Here is a 19586-nt window from a genome sequence, read left to right as displayed (position 1 = left end):
CATACCAAAACAAGCAAATACACAAAAGAAAATATTTCTTGTTCCTTTCAAAGATTTCTTCTGTATATTAAATGAAGAAAAGATGGCACATTTCCTTGTTTTATTTTTTCTTGTGAGACCCTTTGAGATCCTTCGATGTACAGACTTTAGTGAACTGACTTGAGTGAAATTTCCACTGAATATGGAGCAGCAGATACATTGTCCCTCTTCTGTCTGGGTATTTGTCTTATTAGGTTATTTGCACTTTGGCTCTTAGCTCTGTTAATATCAGAAACTTCATGATGTAGGAAAAGGAAATCCAGGGCTTCCAGTAAGAGCAATGATGGAAAGCTCCAAAAAATGAAATCCATCCATGATCAAATAAAAACATCCATCAATGACAAATATTATCATTTAGACTGGAACTGAGAAACATTGTGAGAGACTGTTCATCRTATTAATCATTTTAGTGACGATACAAAGAGCAGTCTGAAAAGGCTCTGAAACAAATGCTATGCACATTTCTAATATACAAGAGATTATTTTCTAATATTCTCTTCAGTACATTAGAAGAGGATCTTTTTCTTTTTTTTTCCTCACACAATCATTCTGCATTTGTAAAATGGGAGGTTTGAGTACACTCTTCAGAGATTCTATATCTGTTTCCATTATCCTCTTTTTTAAAAAAAATAGCGATCAATTACATTAAAATGATTAATTACAATGATCGAATTCCATGACCATATTCTTTTAACTTTTTTTTTGTTTGAACAAATTTTTAAGGTTAATCTTGTGGTCCCAATTTTATGAATCAATTCTAAATGAAAGAGAATGAACATAAGAAAGGTACTAATAGAGACTTCCTGAACCGCGTTATTTCTAATTAACCATTTAAATAGTGAATAACATAATATCTTTCTCCATTTTGCCATTTTTAAATCAATTTGGAAGCCCTCGGGAAAATGTAGTARAAGTTTCTTACAAAATCTGGAATTTAGTTCCTTCCTCCAGAATGTAGATGAAATGTTGCCTTTATATTGTGTATATACAATTCTTATTGAAATCAGTGGGAGCATTGTATTTCCTCTAGCTCCTCAAACACAAGCAAAAATTTTACTTCTTCCTCTGAAACTCTTTTGTCATAGTACATATGTCAGCAAGAATAGAGATACTTCAAATTGTCATGGTCTTTGCATCAGCTGTTTTGCTTCAAATGCAGAAAGTTAGCTCCATGAAAACTAAAGTACTTAGGTGCTCTTCACAGGAAAATCTGGACTTAAAATGTTTTGAGTTTCTTGATCTTGATTTGTTGGCTCACTGAAGTAATCCAGATAGAATTTCAATTTATCCGGTATCTTTGTGTGTGTGTGTGTGTGTGTGTGTTTTCTCTTTTAAGAAAAAATAAGCTAATTGAATCATACAGCTTGAAAGACATAATTTGGAAGTATTTGTCACAAAATAATGGATTTTTCTATTAGGAATATTTAGTATGGGATTTAGAAATCAGAATTCACAAATTATTTTCTTTTAGCAATGTTGGTTTTTGTTGCTTACTTGTATGTCAAGTATGAAGGATAAAAATTGAGGTGGTTTTGAGTCAAATGACTAAGTAAACTGTAGTATTTTTAGGGCAAAACAAGAATGTGTATTTATGAAGCCACTTTACTTCTCTTTTCTCCTTCCAATACATCAGTTAAATACAAAAAATCCATCCTGAGATTTACAACACAAAAAGCTGCCGTCCCCCAAATATCTCTTTTGAAAGTTGAAGGTTCTAATATAAAATTTTTGACATATTGTAGGATTTGCTCCCAGGCGGTATTGTGTAATTGATTTTGTAAGAGACTTCTRTTACTTAATGTCTTTGTATTTTAGTTCAAATAAGTCTGGATTAAAAAAAAAAATAAATAAAAAGTTTAGCGGGAACTGAGAAGGTTTTGGATCTGTAATTCTTTCTTTGTTACCCCATGATTACCTATGGTAATTCTCCTTTCTGTACAACAGGGGGCAGCTTGTTTGTTGCCTGTGCAAATCCTAGGAGTACAGAAGTTTCTAAATGAGTTGATACTGCTGTGCTTGCATAAGACATTGGGACATTGTATCTAGAGAACTCCAAGAAGGTTCATGCCCTGCAAGTTCTTCTATGTGATAGAGACATGTAGGATGATAAGAAGTAAGCAGAGATGTCATTAGGCATCTTGGGGCTATTAGCAGCCGACTAATGACTCATTGCTCAACCTGAAGGTTCTTACTTGGCAGACTGGAGATTGATCGTCACCTCTAGTTCCTGCTGAACTCACTATAAAATTGGATTGCTCAATACACTTGAATTCCAGACCTCAGATTGAGCTCCACATGTAAAATATGTAAAATAAATTCTTTCTTTCCTTCTTGGTTTACATGTGCTTACTCCTTTCATAGTGGCAAAATAAGGTTTCCTGGCATATGAAAATTTGATTTGTCAACTTCTGACAATATTTTCAGTGTGGTTTTGTTAATCTTAAAGTTCCAGACCTATTCTTTTTTCTAAAGATGGCTTACAAAATGTCCAGTGTGAATAATGCCTGGACAAATGAAATCCATAGTTAATTTACAAGTCCAAAGACGTTTTAAATTCAAATAAAAAGCTGTGGAAGGTGGTGGATGTGACAGTTGCTGTAAGGGATAAGTACTGTCTTTTCATTTTATGCAAATTTTCGCAACAAGTTTTGTTGTTTGGTACTGAGGAGAAAATGTGTGATTTGGGATTGCAGACAGGAAAAGTATTAAGAGTTCTTACAAACCCTGGTATTTCTGTAGCAACTATTTGGCTTTAGGCACATTACCTTTTCCCTTCCACCCTATCATTTCTTCCGAGTCTTGCGCGAAGTRTCAATTTTGCTGCTGAACAGCAATAAGAGTCCATCCTGAGAGAGATTCACCCATCTAATCTGGTTTGGTACTTGGAAATAAATGAGAAAGAAGTGATGGCCTGCTAGTTCTTGGGCAGGAGCAGGTGCTGCACAGGTGTTCGAATGGGCAATTAGATGGTTGACTCTGTGGTTCAAAGATTGGATGCTGAATCATTGCAGTCTCAGCTTGGTTAATAAAATCCTCCTTTGCAAGTATGCAAGGGATTGCTGTTCTTCCCTATTGCCTACCCAAAATCCCATGTTTTTGTGGGAGTTAGAGAGTAAAAAGCCATGAGTTAGTGATCTGCCCTAGAATGACCTTCATTTCTAACCACCAGTCAGTTGGTGGTTTCCGGTATGATTTTAAGGAGAGAAAACCCTCTTTAGGAAGGTATTTCTGTCACAATACTCAGAGTACTCTGACTACCAGATCCCTGTCTCTACAGCTGCATCAGCATGCAGACCTGAGTCTATGATACAGTGTGAACCTTGGTGATCAAAAAGGTTGTTCATCTCTGTAGTCTTCTCAGTATTGATTGCAACATACGTAGTGGAAYGCTGGAGATTATAGATGTAAATAATTGGATGTTGCATGTTTTCATCTGTGGTCTGATGACACAAGTGTCCTTTGAGATAAATCACAAAGCAAGCTAACATTCAAAGTCTGATGGAGGTATCACAGACAACATGCTAAAATTGTTCTCTGTGTCACGGGAATAATGTGGGCTGAAGGGAGCAGTGCTCATGAGAGACTGCACAAAATATGTGTAAAGAACTGTCATTTAATTGTCTAACTTCATCAGATTCCCTAACCAGTAATCTTTAAATGTTTGTCTTAACTTAGTGTGTGCCTATGAAAATGTAGGGATTTTTCATACTTGAAATACATACTTGAAATGGGATTTTCTAGAAGCAGAGTAATGATCTAAAGCAGTTATACCTCACTGCCATTTCCTAAGTAGGAAAAGATAGGCAATACGTGTAGTATTGTCAAAATAGARATTTCTTTTTATTTATTATTTGACTTTTATCCATGATAGGGGTTTTAGGCACTACTACTGACTCTGGAAGCATAATTTTCCAGCTGATACAATCCCTGTTCTGTTATTTCAGTAACGTGCAAGAAACTGTATCTGCAGATCCACATACGTTAAGGGGAAAAGATTTCCACTTCAAAAGGAATGGAACAAACATGTTAGAAATGCGCTTCATGTTCCTAGTTTGCTAACTTGAGTGCACTTAAGTTAATGCACGTACATTTGGCTAGAGTTTGTGCCATGTGGCTCTTGCCTGAGCTGCCAAGGATAACACACMACTGCAGCCAGTGTGCAGAGCAGCACCTGCATCTAGCTTAGTCTARAGAGAAAGTTTTGCAAAATTGCTTTCAGAGATTTGGCTTCAGATTACTGTTGAGATCTCTAGGACTCCTTGGAAAACTTGTTTTAATGAGAACTTTTATGAAGAACATCTATAGAGGTGGAATCAGGTGACTGGTATATCTAAACCCTTAGGCCTTTCACACCAAATGAAGGAATAATACTTCCCTTTTGGGAAGTATGTTCCCCTTTCCTTCATGTGCTTGTCTTCAGAATGAATTATGGAGCTGAGATTTCCTTTAGCTACAGTCTAACTGGGAGAAAGAACTAGTTCATTCTTTCTGTCAAATGATATGAAGATCTAAGTTATGAGGGTGTGATTCTGGTTAGAATATGAACCTTCTACTTTAAAAGTATAACCAAGTATATACTTGTTGAAAACAAGTGATTAATTTCTTTTTCTACAAGGGCCATTGGGAACTAGTCCAGCTTCCTGGGAAGGACTGGTGGGGGTTTTTCTTCTTTTGTTAACTAGGAGAGGTTTCCCATCTTCCTTACCGCATCCAGGCAACCTGTCCTGGCCTGCTTTAGAAACTTGGGCCAGACTTGAAAAGATGTCAGCTAGAGGCATTTTATAAGCTGGGCATACCTGGTCAGGTCGGATATAATTGCTGAGGTGAATCACCTTTGTCCGTGCTTAATGTAAGAAATAGATTTCTTTCCTTTTCACTTCTAGTGAAAGAAATGGATATCAAGMCTTATAATATGTAAATCAGATGGCTGGTAGGAGATTCAAATTCATATTTTAATTTTAAAATATATGTATTTTTGGCCAATTGCAATTTTGTCATCATCGTGATTATCTTACTTTTCATATGGAGACTTTCTTGCATTAGTGAGTCTTTGAGGAAGAACAYTGATAATAGCTATGAATAAAATTGCACACCCTAGATGATTTTTTTTTTAAAAAAAGTAGATTTTGCTGGGAACAGTAGAGGTAGAGTAGAGTAGGTAGGTAAAGCAGAGCTTCTAGCATTCAAACATACACTGGAAATAGAGAATCTGTATTTTAAAGTAGTGCATAGAGTCAAGTTTCTGTCCAGACTAACAAATGCTGGACATAGTCTGGAGATACGTTCAGTTTTTGAGAAAATTAAGCTTAAGATAAATGGGTACTTTGCACTGCGGTATGTCACTCCGTCACTATATGAGGCTCTGAACTGGAGACATAGCTACTTGTTAAGGGCAAGCAAAATGGTTGGAATTATTTAAGGTGTTCTTAGGAAAGGAAATTCCTGGCTGTACTCACTCTCTAAAATGAAATTCTGTCTCTGTATATAATCTTGTTCTTTTTTTTTCCTTGAGAAAGCTGTGTTTGGGTGGAGGTGGGGGGAGCAAATGTAGCTTGTACTTTTTTTCTTGCAGAAAAGTTTTGGTAATCCTTTTGTAAAGAAATGTGGCATTTCTGTTATGAAGTGATTGCAGAAACCAGGAAATGCAGTCTTTATTTTTATTTTGTATATACCTACAGTAAGACACTTAAAATGCAGACTATTCCGTGAGCCTGTTTATAAGGCCTGAAGTTACTTTTGTTTTGCTTAACCAAAAGGCCGAAACACTGCCAGCAGTATGTCTGGAATGTTATTTACTTGGTCCATTTCTAAGGTTTTTCTTCGTAGCACTGTACACATGCCACAGTTAGGGGTCATTTACTTGCAACTGGCCAAAGTAATACCCCCAAAGCTGCAGTTATTCTTCTCAACAGGGGCTTTATAATAAAAGGGAGCAGCTCATCACGTTCTGCTGCTTCTGTACTCGCACTTTTTTCCCCTCTCTTTCCCTTCCTCCTTCCCTCCCTTTTTGTAAGCAGAATTGCTTTTGGCGAAGATTTGGAGACCTGGTGTTTGCTCTTGCTTTGTTCTCAGTGACTCAATTCCTCTATTAGTGCTTTAATTCCTTACGTTATCTCTTACAGCGCCAACCRCTTGAAATGTGTTAACTTGCTTCACAGGATTATTATTAGTATTTTATGAGGAGATGGCGATGGAGTATGTTTTCCCTATCTAGGCCCATATATTTTACGGTCCCGGTTCCAGACATTCAACTAGTTGCAAGAGAGCTGTGGGTGTTTTAACATTTCCAACGGAAGGGCAGGGCGGGTGGGGAAGCGCTCTGGAATGCTGACAACTAATATTTGACTCTTGGAAATGTCTTAAGGCCATGTGCTCCCTTCCCACGCGAAGAAGGCTAGACTCGGTGCTAAAGACCTGTGGTCTTGAAGTTATTACCGTTGTGCTTTCTTTCCCTTCTAGCTGGCCGGAGTTGAAAACAGCTGAAATGCAGATTATGGAGGCCTAGGGTTAGTGCAGGAACACTCTGCAAATMATTTGTGCCCTTGAGAGTCCCATCTGTGGCATCTTTTAACCCCTTGTATGTTAGTCCTGGAGGGCCTAATTCTGTATCCTTCTTACTTAGAGGTACTTAATTTTAGAAATTATGTAGCTGCTGAGGAGTTAATGTCTAATCAGTGTAAACACAGCATAAATTGCCTTACAGCACAACGTGAGTTTGAAACTGCAGTAACTTGCAATTCAGTGGAAGTGTTTTTCATAACAGAGCAACTATTCATAGCAGATTTTTCCCCTCATTTTCTTTTCATATTGCACTTAAGTTGCAGAGATTTTAATACATTTTTGAGGAGTGGAGAGGAGAGCAGGGGGAAAGTAGAGTAGATACAGACTGGGTTGTTCTTGCTTGTTGTGAAATGTAGACATTTACTGGGCATCTAGCTTTTATTTAGCTTGTGGGCTTTTGGTAAAGGATGTCCGTCTTCCTCTGCATCTGTTGAAATTATTACCTCTTATCTTCAGATAGTATCTTTTTAGCTTGTTTTAAGTTGTAGCAAGTGCATGCGCTTTACTATGCGTGGTCTTTGTTGCTTTTGGAAAGTGATTTGTTTTCTTTATAAGATGTTTCATATTTATTTCCTGCTTTGATGATTTAGCTGATATATACCTGCTACCTATATTCGCACCTGCTCATCTTTTATTATCCTATCTTAAATATAAATGCTTCTATTGAAATAAAACAACCTTGTAATTTGAAAAATACAGAACTTTTAGTTTAAGTAAGGTAATAACAGTTTGACGGTTTAATACAAAACAACTGCTTGGCAGAGTTTTAGTTTGAATCTCTGCCAACCAACACTGAAGTGCAACCTAATTCCTGAAAATGCCTGAGCTATAAACTGTCTGTCATGACCTAGCATGCATACAGTAATAACAGGCTGAGAAGGCTAATAAAGTCTATGTATTATTACAGGCATGCATTGCGTCTGAGAAGGCTAATAAAGTCTATGTGTTATTACAGGCATGCGTTGCATGTTGTAACAGATCTATAATGTATTTGGTCCTTCATTTGTGTTGTACAGCCCCCATGTCATCTTCCTGTCTCAGAGTGTATTACCTGGAGGGCGACATCTCTGTGGAGCACGTCTGTGTCACGAAATTGCTCATGCTTGGTTTGGACTGGCCATTGGTGCTCGAGACTGGACTGAAGAGTGGATAAGTGAAGGGTTTGCCACGTATTTAGAAGATATATTTTGGGCTAAGGCTCAACAGGTAAGGTGAGAATACGTTACTTCTCAATTGAGTCATCTGAGAATCAAAATTATATACCCTTCTGTCAATTAGTTTTAAATTAAACCTCTTGTGTTAAATTAAACCTCTTGTGTTATGAAGCTAAGTCTTTCAAAATGGCACTGGAATTTGCATAGTAACTTGTTTTTTAAAAAAATACTCCTTCCTCCACTATCCACAATGAATGCTACTCTTTACCAAGGTGAAGGTCAATGCAAAAAAGAATGGAAACATCTGATTGTCAGTGATTACCTTCCCAAAACTGTACTACTCAAACATTACCATTGAGCTACCAGATAGTTGTTTGTCATTCTTTCCATTTGTATTGTACTTCTGAACCTGAAATACTCAGCAATGTCTTACTGAATACTGTAATATTCCAGACACACTCATGAAAGTAGTATCTGTTTGCCCTATGAACAGCCAAGAAACATGCTTTGAAATAAAAGGATTGCTGATGAATGAAGCAACAAAGCTTGCACGTTTTTTTTTAATACTGCCCAGCAGAAGTTACTCCCTTCTCAGAGGCTTAGAAATCATAGTCCATCCTAAAGATCAGAGATTACATGTCAGCTAGTGAAATATTTTTCTGATCTAATTCTTTTTTGTCATACCTCTGCTACTTCGAACATTTTATGTATTCATTTCCTCCTATTCTGGTGTCAGGCCCTGATTCCCTTTTCCTCCGTGTCTTACAGGGCGCTATTTAAGTTAGTAGGGCTCCTTGTGTGGAAGAGCAGGTGGGACTGGGAACCAGCATCATAAATTCTTCTGAGTTTCCATTTTACAGATTATCAGGCATATTTGTAGCACTGAATGTCATTTTCTGGAGCAAGGAARACAGAAAGGTTGTCCAAACCCTTTACTTTTTCCTTCTAGTCCTCAAATTTCTTTATGTCATTACCTTGAGCATTACTTCTTAGCTGTTGTGAGCTGTTCATATTCATCCTACACTTCTGAGAGTTACTTGAAAGCATTTTCACTGTAGCAGATACCCTTCCATGTACCTGAGTGGAAAGGAGTAAGCAACAAAACAGGCTGAATATTACCCTTGTTAATTTATAAGGTCAGAAAATTTGTTACCTTTTTCTTTATTCTTTTTTTGGGGGGGAATTACTGAGTAATTTTAGTGCTATGTAATTGTTGGATTAGGAATATATTCCATACTGCAATTTCAACTGTGACTGAAATATTGATTTAATGCAGGAGAATATTAACTGTTTTTCCCTTCTTCAGTCTCCCTTCTTTCCTCCCTCATAATACAAAAGTGTAAATTAGTTGCTGATTTGAAATCTGACAACCTGGAGTTTATCTCGTAAGCATACTTCTCTGTTAATATTGTTCTTATGGGGGAAAATACGACAGGGAACTTGTACCAGTGTGGCAGAAAGAGTAGGAAAGAGGGGTAAAATTAGGACACAAAGCAGCTCTTTGCTTTCAAGGCTGGGAAGAGTAAAGATGCAGCCAGAACCGATATGCCAGGTATCTGTACTGCATGTTCAGTTCACTTATTGCCAGTCAGCGAGGGGAAAACAACATGCCTATCTCTCTCCTCMGGCAGAAATATTTAACCGACTATTGATCTGATGTGCCCAGTGAGGCTCTGTTTCCCTCAGTGTTGCTATTAACTCTTAGAGCAGCAGCCATAATTTTTGTTGTGGATGTGTGATGATTTGGGTGTGGATGCCTGTGCTGCTTCCTGCATTTCCTGCATGTTAAAGGGAAACAAAGCAAGTTTCTCATTCTGCAAATTATTATTGACTGTTGGGAAACAACAATCAATGATCTGTGGGGTTTTTATATACTGGGCAGCTGTCACGTGATGAAGTAAAAGGGCAGCAGGAATTGAAAGCTTTACTTCGCTGGCGACGACTCAGAGATGAAGTGCAGAACTCTGAAGAAGAGCTACAAGTTTTACGGTAAAGATCTGACATTGTAATGTTTGCCTTTGCTTGTTCTCTCTCCCTCTCTCTCTCTTTCTCTCTCTCTCTCTCTCTCTTTCTCTGTCTCCTATTTCCTCCATCTATTTTCTCCCTCTAAAGAGCATACATCCAAATCATCTGATTAAATCCACTGCATTTCCTTCTGAAGGTAAAACAAAAGTCAAATTAAATTGACCAGGTTATTCATCTTCTGCATAATGTAATTGCCTTTCTGCTTGTTAATAAAAGCTTTCCAAAAATGTGAGGGTTAGTTTGATATAAAATGTCTCTAAGCATTTTACAAGAGCTTCTATTTGGGAAAAGAGTAAGAGGCCATTTCCTGAACAAAGTTCAATGTTTGAAGCCTTAGCAATTTTTTCTGTTTGTTTTATTTGTTTTATTCGTCTGGCTGAAGACAAGCACATACAGGAGTATAAAATACATCTGCCAAGTTGAATGAAACTTTAAAAACAAAGGAAAATGCAAAATGAACTACATAAGTATACTTTCTCTTTAGAAATGAGTAATGCTRTTTAGACAAGGTTTTGTTCTTTGTGTATCAGATGCTGAGCTCAAGACTTCTTCTCACATAGCTAAATACATTAGATCAAAAAAGGATTCTTGCTTTGCTAATGATTTAATAATCTGGACTGTYCTAATTGGTGTCTTGGGAATTTGCCAGTGTTTTATCTTGAGGTACCTAGAGTGGTTGCCCAACAGCTTTACTGCTTGTCACCCCCAACAATCTTTGACCAAGAAAATTGAGTTTGCTAATCTGAACTCCAATTAGCCCTATACTGACCAAATCACAGTACAGGAACAGAGAGATTATTCAGAACATTCTTTTATCCTCACTATATGCAATATGCACAGACCATTTTAGACAGATTTTTACTAACTTGTTCTTAGAAACCTCCAGTTAAAAGGCTTGTGCAGTATCTAAACTGTTTTAGTGCTAGCAATTAAAAACTATTTCCTACTATTTGGCTAAAGTCTTGTTTGTTTCAAGTTATGTAGATTTCTTCTTTTCTTTCACCAAGCAACAGTGAAGAACTATTTGATCACCGTCTTTTTTGTAATCCTCTTTTATGTGTTTTCAGAAAACTGTTGTCATTCCATTCATTTCGAGGTCCTCTTTATGTGCTTTCTCTCTAGGGTCTCAAAGCCTTTTATGTTTGGGTACTAGGTACTGTTCACCAATGGAGAAATTCTTTCCTGTGGATTCATGTCATCCAAAATTGTGTCATYGACTTTGCGTAACTGTAGTGTTTCATTGATCTGCCTTAATTCACGTTTATTGATGAATTGTGTGTCACACACAAGTGTATATGAGTCAGTCAATTTATACATTTGTAAGTGTGCAATATGATGATAGGTACAAATACAAAAGCAAGCCTTATCGCTAGCTGCCATACAGCTACAACACAACTACTGATTGACAGAGTCTGAGGTTTTTTTGTTTGWTTTTAAATAAATTACTTTTAGCCTGGAAACATTGCTTCTTGTGATAGGGGACTTACCTGGATGTTTGGTTTTGATTTTCAATATTATGGAATTGCATGTGCTGCCTTTCACATGAATTATGTATTTACTTTTAATATGTATGTGGTATAACATTTTAATTTTTTTTCCCTAGTGCAAAAAAATCCTTTACAGTTTGAGACTCAAGAAAGGGCTGTTTATCTGGAAATTAAAACTTAAGTTTTCTGCAAATTTCCACATTTAGTAGACATCAATGTAGTTACCATGCCGTACTTGCATTTTGCATAGTGATATTATTGGTGCAAATACGAAAGAATGATAAATCAGTTTGCATCACTTTGTCACTAAATACACACTTCATAAGAGGAACTTGATGCCAGCTTGGGGTTCTRTGAATCTCTGCCTCTCTGATTTCTCTGCTTGCCTGCAGTTGTATCCAAGAAGGACTTGTTCTTCTACCCCTTCTGTGGAATGGATTTAAATTGGTTCTCTCTTTGCATATTTAGTATTTTTCCTATCTTCTCAAAKTATGTCAGTATGCTTTCCAGTGCCGGTAAGTCAGGGAGGAAATTTCAGTCTTTCAGTTGCACTGAATGTTGAGCTTGTGCTGGTTCAGGTTTGTGTTTTTATGTAAGCATATCAAAAGTAAATCATAACCTTTAGTTTCTTTTTTCATCCATGTTAGGAAGACAAAAATCAACCAGCCTGCTCTTCCTTAGCACAAACTCATTTTTCAACTATTTTTTTTGTTCCCCCTGGACAGTCATGTGTTTTTTCTGTGCTTTCTTCTGACAGCAGGAAAACCCTGTCCATGATTTGACAGTTGATCCTATTAACTCTTGATCCAGGAAATAAGTACCTGTTATGACTAGGTGAAAGTCACACACCATACTGATGATCAGTTGTCTTTTGATTATGGATATTTGATGCTCTCGCCATCTTATGAGATACCCATGAAAAATGAGGCTGGATATGACGGAAAATGATGAGTGTCTTTCYAGCAGGCAGCAGCTCTGAAAAGCAGCACAAGCAATTCATCAGCACTGAAGAAAATTTAAAGCACTGAAATGTAGTGCTCATGTAAGATAAGACTTCAGAATCCCATGTATTTTCTCACAGAGTTTGAAGCAGACCTGAAGACATAAAATCACTTAGGAAAAAATCACTCATTTTGCTGGCCAGCATCAGTACAAGTCTTTCATGGTATCAAAACAAAGAAGACTTGAGAAGTCAGTTTCATTCTCTGGAGTGAAGCTGGTTCTGAGATCATTTCTTGCACTGGCCCTTGTGATTCAACTTCTGCCTTTGAATTTTCACAAAGACAAACCAGTGGATACCTATTCTGCTTCCTTCAGAAATACGCCAGTGTCTAAARTCTGCCAGGTAGAAACTTGAATAATTTGAATCATCTTAGCTTTATCATTATGCCTAGCTTTATCTGCTAGAAAAGRTGCCAGGTTTATAGGGCAGTAGAACAATCATTCAGTCTCTGGACCTACAATATATTGTGAGTATACTAAGTATTGTTTTAAATTGGCTTGATGAAGTACTGAGAGCACTGCATAGGGTAATATTCTGAATATTTACACTATTGCACAGGCATTGTGGGGTCTATAGTATATACGTATCYTTTGCGAGAAGAAATTCTTCAGTACTATCATTCAGATGGGATACTGCTTTCCAGACTCCTACTACAAAAGATCTATACAGGCASTAGGCTGAAGATGGAAGGAAGGAAGGATGACTTCCTAATTTAAAATAATTGTGGCTCTGGGAGATGTTTCAGTTTAGTGTAGATMCTATAGTCTGTGCTCAAAGTCTGTTTTTCAAAGTCTACAAAACTCTATTTATTATGAGAGAAACAAGGAGCAATTTAGCTGTTTTTTTTAATACATAAAGAACAACATGAAAAGTCACATATGAAATTCCAAAAGGCCTTATTTCCAGGAGACGGATTCAAATGGGAAATGAGCACACACTTACCTCCAACAGTGGGTCTGTAATGGTAGCAGTATCTTGAAGAACCAGAGCTACCATAGGATAAAAAAATCAGTTACTGATCTCCTTTCATTGTTGAAGGATCTTTATAGGAAGAAATCTGAGGGACAGCATGGGAAAGGACTCTTAAGAACAGTGTAAAATTGAATCTGAATTTTATTTTTCYATTTGATCTCAGATAGTCATCTTTCATCTAGATTTTTCTATGTCAAGTGAATTTGGTGTGCACGGGTCCTAAACATAGTGCTTAAAGGGGAAAAAATGGCTTGGCGCTCTTGGCAAAACTAAGAAGCCATTATAAACATAAAAAAGAAAAAAGGGCAAACCAAGATAGAAAAGAAAAAATTTGTCACTGGAATTAGCTCATGAGTAGCATGTGAGTGATGTGGTTTGAAGAATCCTGCACTGCTGTGGTCTGTGTTGTCCCTGTTTTGTAGAATTGGGGGAAAAGAGCTTTGGTTTTTGAGACTGACGGTTCAAAATCTACATTTAGAGAAGTTGTTTTAGTCACACAGACCTCTGTTCTCAGACAGATGGCTGGGATGTTTTCTGAATACAAAGTAAAAACTAGAAGACTCATCAGTACTGTGTCTGTGAAAATACTTCTTAAATGACAAAAAAATATTTGCATAGCTTCTTTTTGTTTTCAGTGTGTGCTTACAAGAACCTAGGAGTCCTGTAGACTTTACTGATGTAGATTTCTGACACACCAGATGTTTCATTACTTTTTAAAATCAGGCAGTCAACAATTAAATTTTTTTCTATACCTGTCTGAAACCCTTAGATCTGTGTGCGTGTAAGAGGCTATTTTAAAAATTCAATCCCTTTTCTTGCAACCCAAAATGGCAAAATGAAGAACAGAAAATAATTTCACCTGCAGTGAATTACATGCAAATGAAAGACATTATTCTTGCGAGTGTAGCTGTGTGAGCTGTTGTTAAGGCACTGACTGGATGTGAGAAAGGGAAGCTSTAGTTGAACAGAACGACTTCAGTCTTCTTCCTCTCCTTTCCCTTTTGTCTGAAATGGCTGTCTTTTTGGTTTGTTTTGTTTCTCTTTGTTCATGATGTGCCAGTGCACTGTGGAATGACATAATGTCATGCTGGCAATGAAGAGCATACAGCAACTTAGTGATGCCTCTCAGTTTTACCACAGCTGTCTGGGCAGCTATGTACAAAATTGCATTAAAAGTATGCAACTCCTTATTTCTTCTTGTTCAAGTCGAATTATTTAACTTAGGGTGGAGAAAAAGATTGAACTAGTGGCAGGGGTCTAGAGATACTATGCCATTATAGTGCTTTCAACTGTAGGGCATGTACTGTGTCAGTTATTTCTTTAYTTTCTTACCCAAGCCTTAATTAGTCTGCTGTCGTTTTAGGCCCAACAAAGAGAACACAGGAGAAGTGAGCGACTCTGGAGCATCTGTTGTCAAACATGGTCTTAAAGCAGAAAAAATCTTCATGCAGGTTCACTATTTAAAGGTGAGTGTTATAAGCTGTTTTTTATTGGAATTGATTTGCTAATGTTATAAAGACTTCTTTCTTTTAGACATCAGCTAATTCATGGCTGCTTCCTTGTTCTTGGCATAATTTCTTGCAGGGTTACTTCCTTTTGCGGTCTCTGGCAAGGACAAYAGGAGAGGCTTCATACCTTGCATCATTAAGAAAATTTGTCCATAAGTTCCATGGGCAGCTTGTCCTTTCTCAGGTACTCTGCTTCGGTTTCTACCTACTKTCTGAAAAAAACCCAACTAAATCACTGATTTTGGTTATGGTGTGAAAAGAGAACAGCAATTGTAACCTGACAATATTGGTGAAACTCCTGCATTCTAGGGAGTAGTACCACTTCTCAGGGTGATACTTAAATCTGACTCTCTGCTTGTGTCTGATTCGTAAACAGTGAATGGACCCTTTTTTGGAAGTATCAGCTCAATACTCTGAAAAGCCAATATTCACAGATGATGGCACTTTCAAAGATATGGTCATTTACTGTACTAGAGTTATCTGCTCTACTCTCATAACTGCTCAGTTTAGGTTGTGGTCAGTCAGTCTTTTCCCAGATACCTCTTTCAGTAGGAATGTAACTGAAAGCTTGCATAAATCSGAAGAGTGTATTAACATTGCTTTCTGACTTATTTCCTTCCTCCCTACTTGCTGCTGTATTCAGTGCTTAAAAGTGCACGGTCTAACAGGACAGTCTCTCTCCCACCAGGTCAATGTCTCATCACTCTGTGGCCTTACACCCACCTTTATTACAGTCTTATCACAACCTTTGTATAGGTTTCCTTATCATGGTCTGTAATCCCACCCTTTCTTTCTAAAACATTCTTCTGTCTCTCTGTTGCTGAAGCATTAATCCACAAGGGATTAAAATGTTTCCTCTTTATTTCAATAGACTTTCCTGAGGTAGCTGCCCACTCTTGAGAGCAATATTTCTCTTAGAAAAGAATTTCTTCCTGGATTGGTGAAGGTTTGGCTTTAAAAGAAATAACATTKAATTAGAAATCAGAATCTGCTCTCTCCAAGTCCAACTAGATATATTAATCACTTGATCTATAGACTTAGCTTGTTCTCTTCCTGGCACAAGTGATTTATGATTATTTCACACAAAATAGAACAGCTTCAGAAGGAAAGATTGAGCAAACCATACCACAGAAGCAACCACTAGGTAGAACATCCATCAGGGGTTATAGTTAGAAGTTTACCTTCCTCAAGGCCTTTCTGAAGGAGTCCTCTAACCACTGATAGTATTTAGGATTAGAGGRTGGACTGTCTTGTCCTTCACTGTTTTGTTTTGAAAAGCAATGACATAACTCTGAACCTAAAGTTACAGGAAACCTTGTCATTGGTGATGAAACCAGCTTATTCCCTGGCACTGCAGTCTGTTGCTTCTTTAGTGCTGCAAATGCAACCATTCATGAGGCTGTCTATGAACTAGATTGCTGAGGAAATTACGGTTAAAAACAGGCCTGGAACAAAAGGCACAATGAGACAAGCAGGTGGCATAACTAGAAGATGGCAGTGCAGTCAGAGTGAGGAGCAGCAGAAGAAAGAAGAAATGAGATATTAGTGAATTCTTGAAATTGGTTTCTTCACTGAAGACTGTCGTTTTGGAATACCTTTTAAATTGTAGAGACATTTCAGAATGGTGAACATCAGATCTTGAGGAGACGGGATCTAACATGCTCCTGTCTTTCCAGCTACAGTAAGTCTTTGCTCAGTATGCTGGCTCTTCTGGATCTCGTCCTGAAAGACCTGTCTGCCTCTATGTATTTTACAGATAGCCCACAGACCTGCGGATTCATTTGGATGTCAAATTATCCAAAAGGGAGGCATAGTAGCTGTACTACAGCAACTCTGGAGGAACAATTAGRGTGTAAAGGGAATTAATGTTTCCACTGCTGTAGCTGTTTCCTGTACCACATCACTGAGATCCTGAGCAGTTGTGGAAAGTGCCAGTAACAGCCTTGTCTGTACTAGGGTGCCGAAAATCATGAACATGAAGCTTCACTGTTACACTGCTGAAAAGTTTTTAAAAAATACAGATAACCTGAAGTTACTGAAAGCAAGAAGCAGTCCAGTACTTTAATCAGGTTGTAGGCAAGGTGCTGATATTTCTATGAGGAAAAKATTAGCTGCTTAGGTCTCCTGGTTGACATGAAACCAGTTATGTCAGTAGACTGTGTGAGTACTGCAGCCTGTTAAAAATCCTTGCACATTGTCTAGGTACAGTGACTAATAGCRTAGTGTTGCAGTGGAACTGCTAATCTACTAGTGATTTCTCCTTTCGCTATGTATGCTACTGTGAAGTATCATTTTGAGGACTAAGTAGTCTCACCAGCTGAAATACTACATGCTGCTACATGAACTACAGGTAGATAACTGTGTATTAATAAATGCCTGGCAAGACTGAAGTTTGGTCACTGTGCTAAAGAAAAAAGTGCACAGGGGATAAGCTGTATCTGACTGTAAATGTATTTACTTTCTCTGTAAGAAATCTTAGCTTAAAAGTTGTATTTTTGTAGGTATCTGCTGTAGGTAGATGAGCAATCACAATAGGAATTGGAAATGCAGAAGMCATGAAGCAAAGTTAGTACACAAAGTTTATTGTTCAGATTCTTTCTTGAACAAACATGCTGTCAGCATTTAAATCAATAAAAGATTTAAAATAAATAGAGATACAAACRGTAAGTTTAAATATTGTGTTGTTGTACTTTCACCTTGTCCAAAATAATTGTGAAGGTTCTCAGCCTTAGGAATTGTGGGGAAGAGGGAAAGTAAAAACAGTGTAAAAATAATTGCCCATGTTCTGAATACTAGTCTTGTTTTCAGTGGTGTTTGTAGTATTTTTCCTAGATGAGAGCCGCAGGTGCAAGGAAATGACTTCAGAAGTGAAACATTAATCAATTTGCTTTTTTCCTTCATTTTGATTGCATGCTTAGTATGTTTTTAATAGTAGTTTTTGTTTATTTTAGTTGACTTAGCAACAGACAAGTAAAGCAAGTCTGAAATCTTTAGGAGAGATTATTTAAAAAAAACTTCCATTTTTCTTCCTGTGGGAGAATTCACTTAGTAACTGTTTTAAATGAACTTTTAAAACAATGAATGGACTGTCTGTTACTGACTATAAATAAATAGAAAGGAGTGCATGTTGCTGATATTCCTAACGCAGTTAAAACTATTGTTCAGTTTGATACTGAAATAAGAATACCTTGGGAATTGAATTGTTTTCAGACTTTCATTTACATGTAGTTCCATCTACGTAATAACCCAAGGTCTGTTGTGTTTGCCTATTCTGTTAAGAGTTATAATTTGCTATAGTAAAATGGCAATTAAGGCAGCTCTTCAAAAAATGATGATTTATGCTGTACTCGAAAGTTTTAAAGGCAGATGTTATACGCACACAACCCCCTGTGTGCTTACCTATATCAACATGTTCCTGCATGTCTATTTGCATAGGTATGTACCATTGTTGTCARTTTTCTACAAGGAATTGGTAGCTGCGCGTGCAAATCATCATTCATCTCTTTGCTTTCAGRACTCTTGTAACTAGAATTGGAAGTCTAAGCATGCAACGTACGTATATTTTGGTGAAGCCAGTTCTGGTGCTCGGCTGCCCACAGCAGCCTGGAGCATGGGAKTCTTTGCCTTCTGCACTCCTCTGTGCTAGGAAAACAGAAAAAGACGGGACAATTTTATTCAGACTGAGTTAGTTTTCTTTTCCAGTTCTTGCACAAGCGAGCAGATCCCTACTTTTTTTCTTGTTAGGTAAGCCCTGTGCAGCCTTCATTCAGTTTCCTGATTTATACACACAATGAGACAGTCTTTAATTTACGTATGATCAGTCCCTCCTCCTCCACTCTCCTCCAAGACCTTTGCCTCATTTATGTGGAATAGGTGTTACTCGTATATGAAGCAGCTGGTTGATATTTTGTTCTCTGTTCATTGTTTAATGCTTGGCACCTGCTTTATTTATTGTACAGTATGCTTTCCCTTCTGTTTAACTTTTTAAGTTCTAACAAGTATACAGAAATTTTTAAAAAATTGCCTATCTTGGTCACACATTTTAACTTGAGATTAACTATATGTAAAATACTTATGTTTTTGGCRATTGATAATATAGACCAGTTAATTATATTGCACATTTTAACAACCKATATGAATATCTTGAAAGAAGGAATGATGGATTTTGTTTGAAGTATAACTAATACTGGGTTAATAAGTGTTTAATTTGTTATGTGGCAATATATTTTTTCTTTATGAGAAAACTTCCTATTTCTTTTCTGATATACTTTTCTCAGAATGAGATAAACTGTGTGTTTTAAAGGAYAGAGAAAGAACACAATGCAGTAAGGCTAGAAATAGGGCTGAAGAAGTCAGCAGAGAGGAATGAAGCTAGGAGGACCCTAGATGTTTTATAATCATGTCTAGTATAGATGACTGATTAAAAAAAAAACAGTTAATTGTTCTATATATTTTAATATCTGACAATATAAAAATCTAAGTAGTTTTTGCTATCTCATGTCTCGAATACAAAGATCTTAAAGGAAGCAGTAAATTGTACAAGTATAATTGCCTTCTATCAAGAAAGTGTCCCATATGTCTGAAAATGCATCTTAGASCTTTCTGATAAATTTTTCCTATAGTTTCTGAACTTACTAAGTTTTGAATTTCAGTCTTCAACTATGGAATACTTTTCTGCCTTTTCTCTTTTGTTATAGAATTCTCTAACTTCTTTGCTGAGCTAAAGTTTTSATATTTGTTTAGCTTCCATTTAGCATCCTTCAGGTTTAAAATTACATGGTAGTTTGTTGTGCAATTTAGTTTGATAGGAAAACTCTTCAATTAAATTCTGACCAGA

General features: G+C 37.0%; 1 protein-coding gene across 16 annotated transcripts in view; it reads left to right on the top strand.

Moving 5' to 3' along the window:
* AOPEP (aminopeptidase O (putative)) overlaps window positions 1-19586 on the top strand; it is a 215879-nt gene that overhangs the window by 72446 nt on the left and 123847 nt on the right. For 15 of the 16 annotated variants that reach the window (XR_014896808.1, XR_014896819.1, XR_014896818.1 and 12 more), the window contains exons 6-9: window positions 7617-7806; window positions 9637-9743; window positions 14605-14707; window positions 14826-14933. Coding sequence is in view for 13 of the 16 variants with exons in the window: in XM_085312924.1 (XP_085169050.1) it covers window positions 7617-7806; window positions 9637-9743; window positions 14605-14707; window positions 14826-14933 (508 nt within the window). In the remaining 3 variants the exon portion in view is untranslated. The remainder of the gene's footprint in view (window positions 1-7616; window positions 7807-9636; window positions 9744-14604; window positions 14708-14825; window positions 14934-19586) is intronic. The other variant, XM_085312944.1, reaches the window with a different exon arrangement.

This window comes from Rhea americana, unplaced genomic scaffold, assembly GCF_003343005.1.
Source record: "Rhea americana isolate MKP2758 unplaced genomic scaffold, rheAme1 scaffold_11, whole genome shotgun sequence".
Classification (NCBI taxonomy): Eukaryota; Metazoa; Chordata; class Aves; order Rheiformes; family Rheidae; genus Rhea; species Rhea americana.
This window is presented reverse-complemented; position numbering and strand designations above follow the sequence as displayed.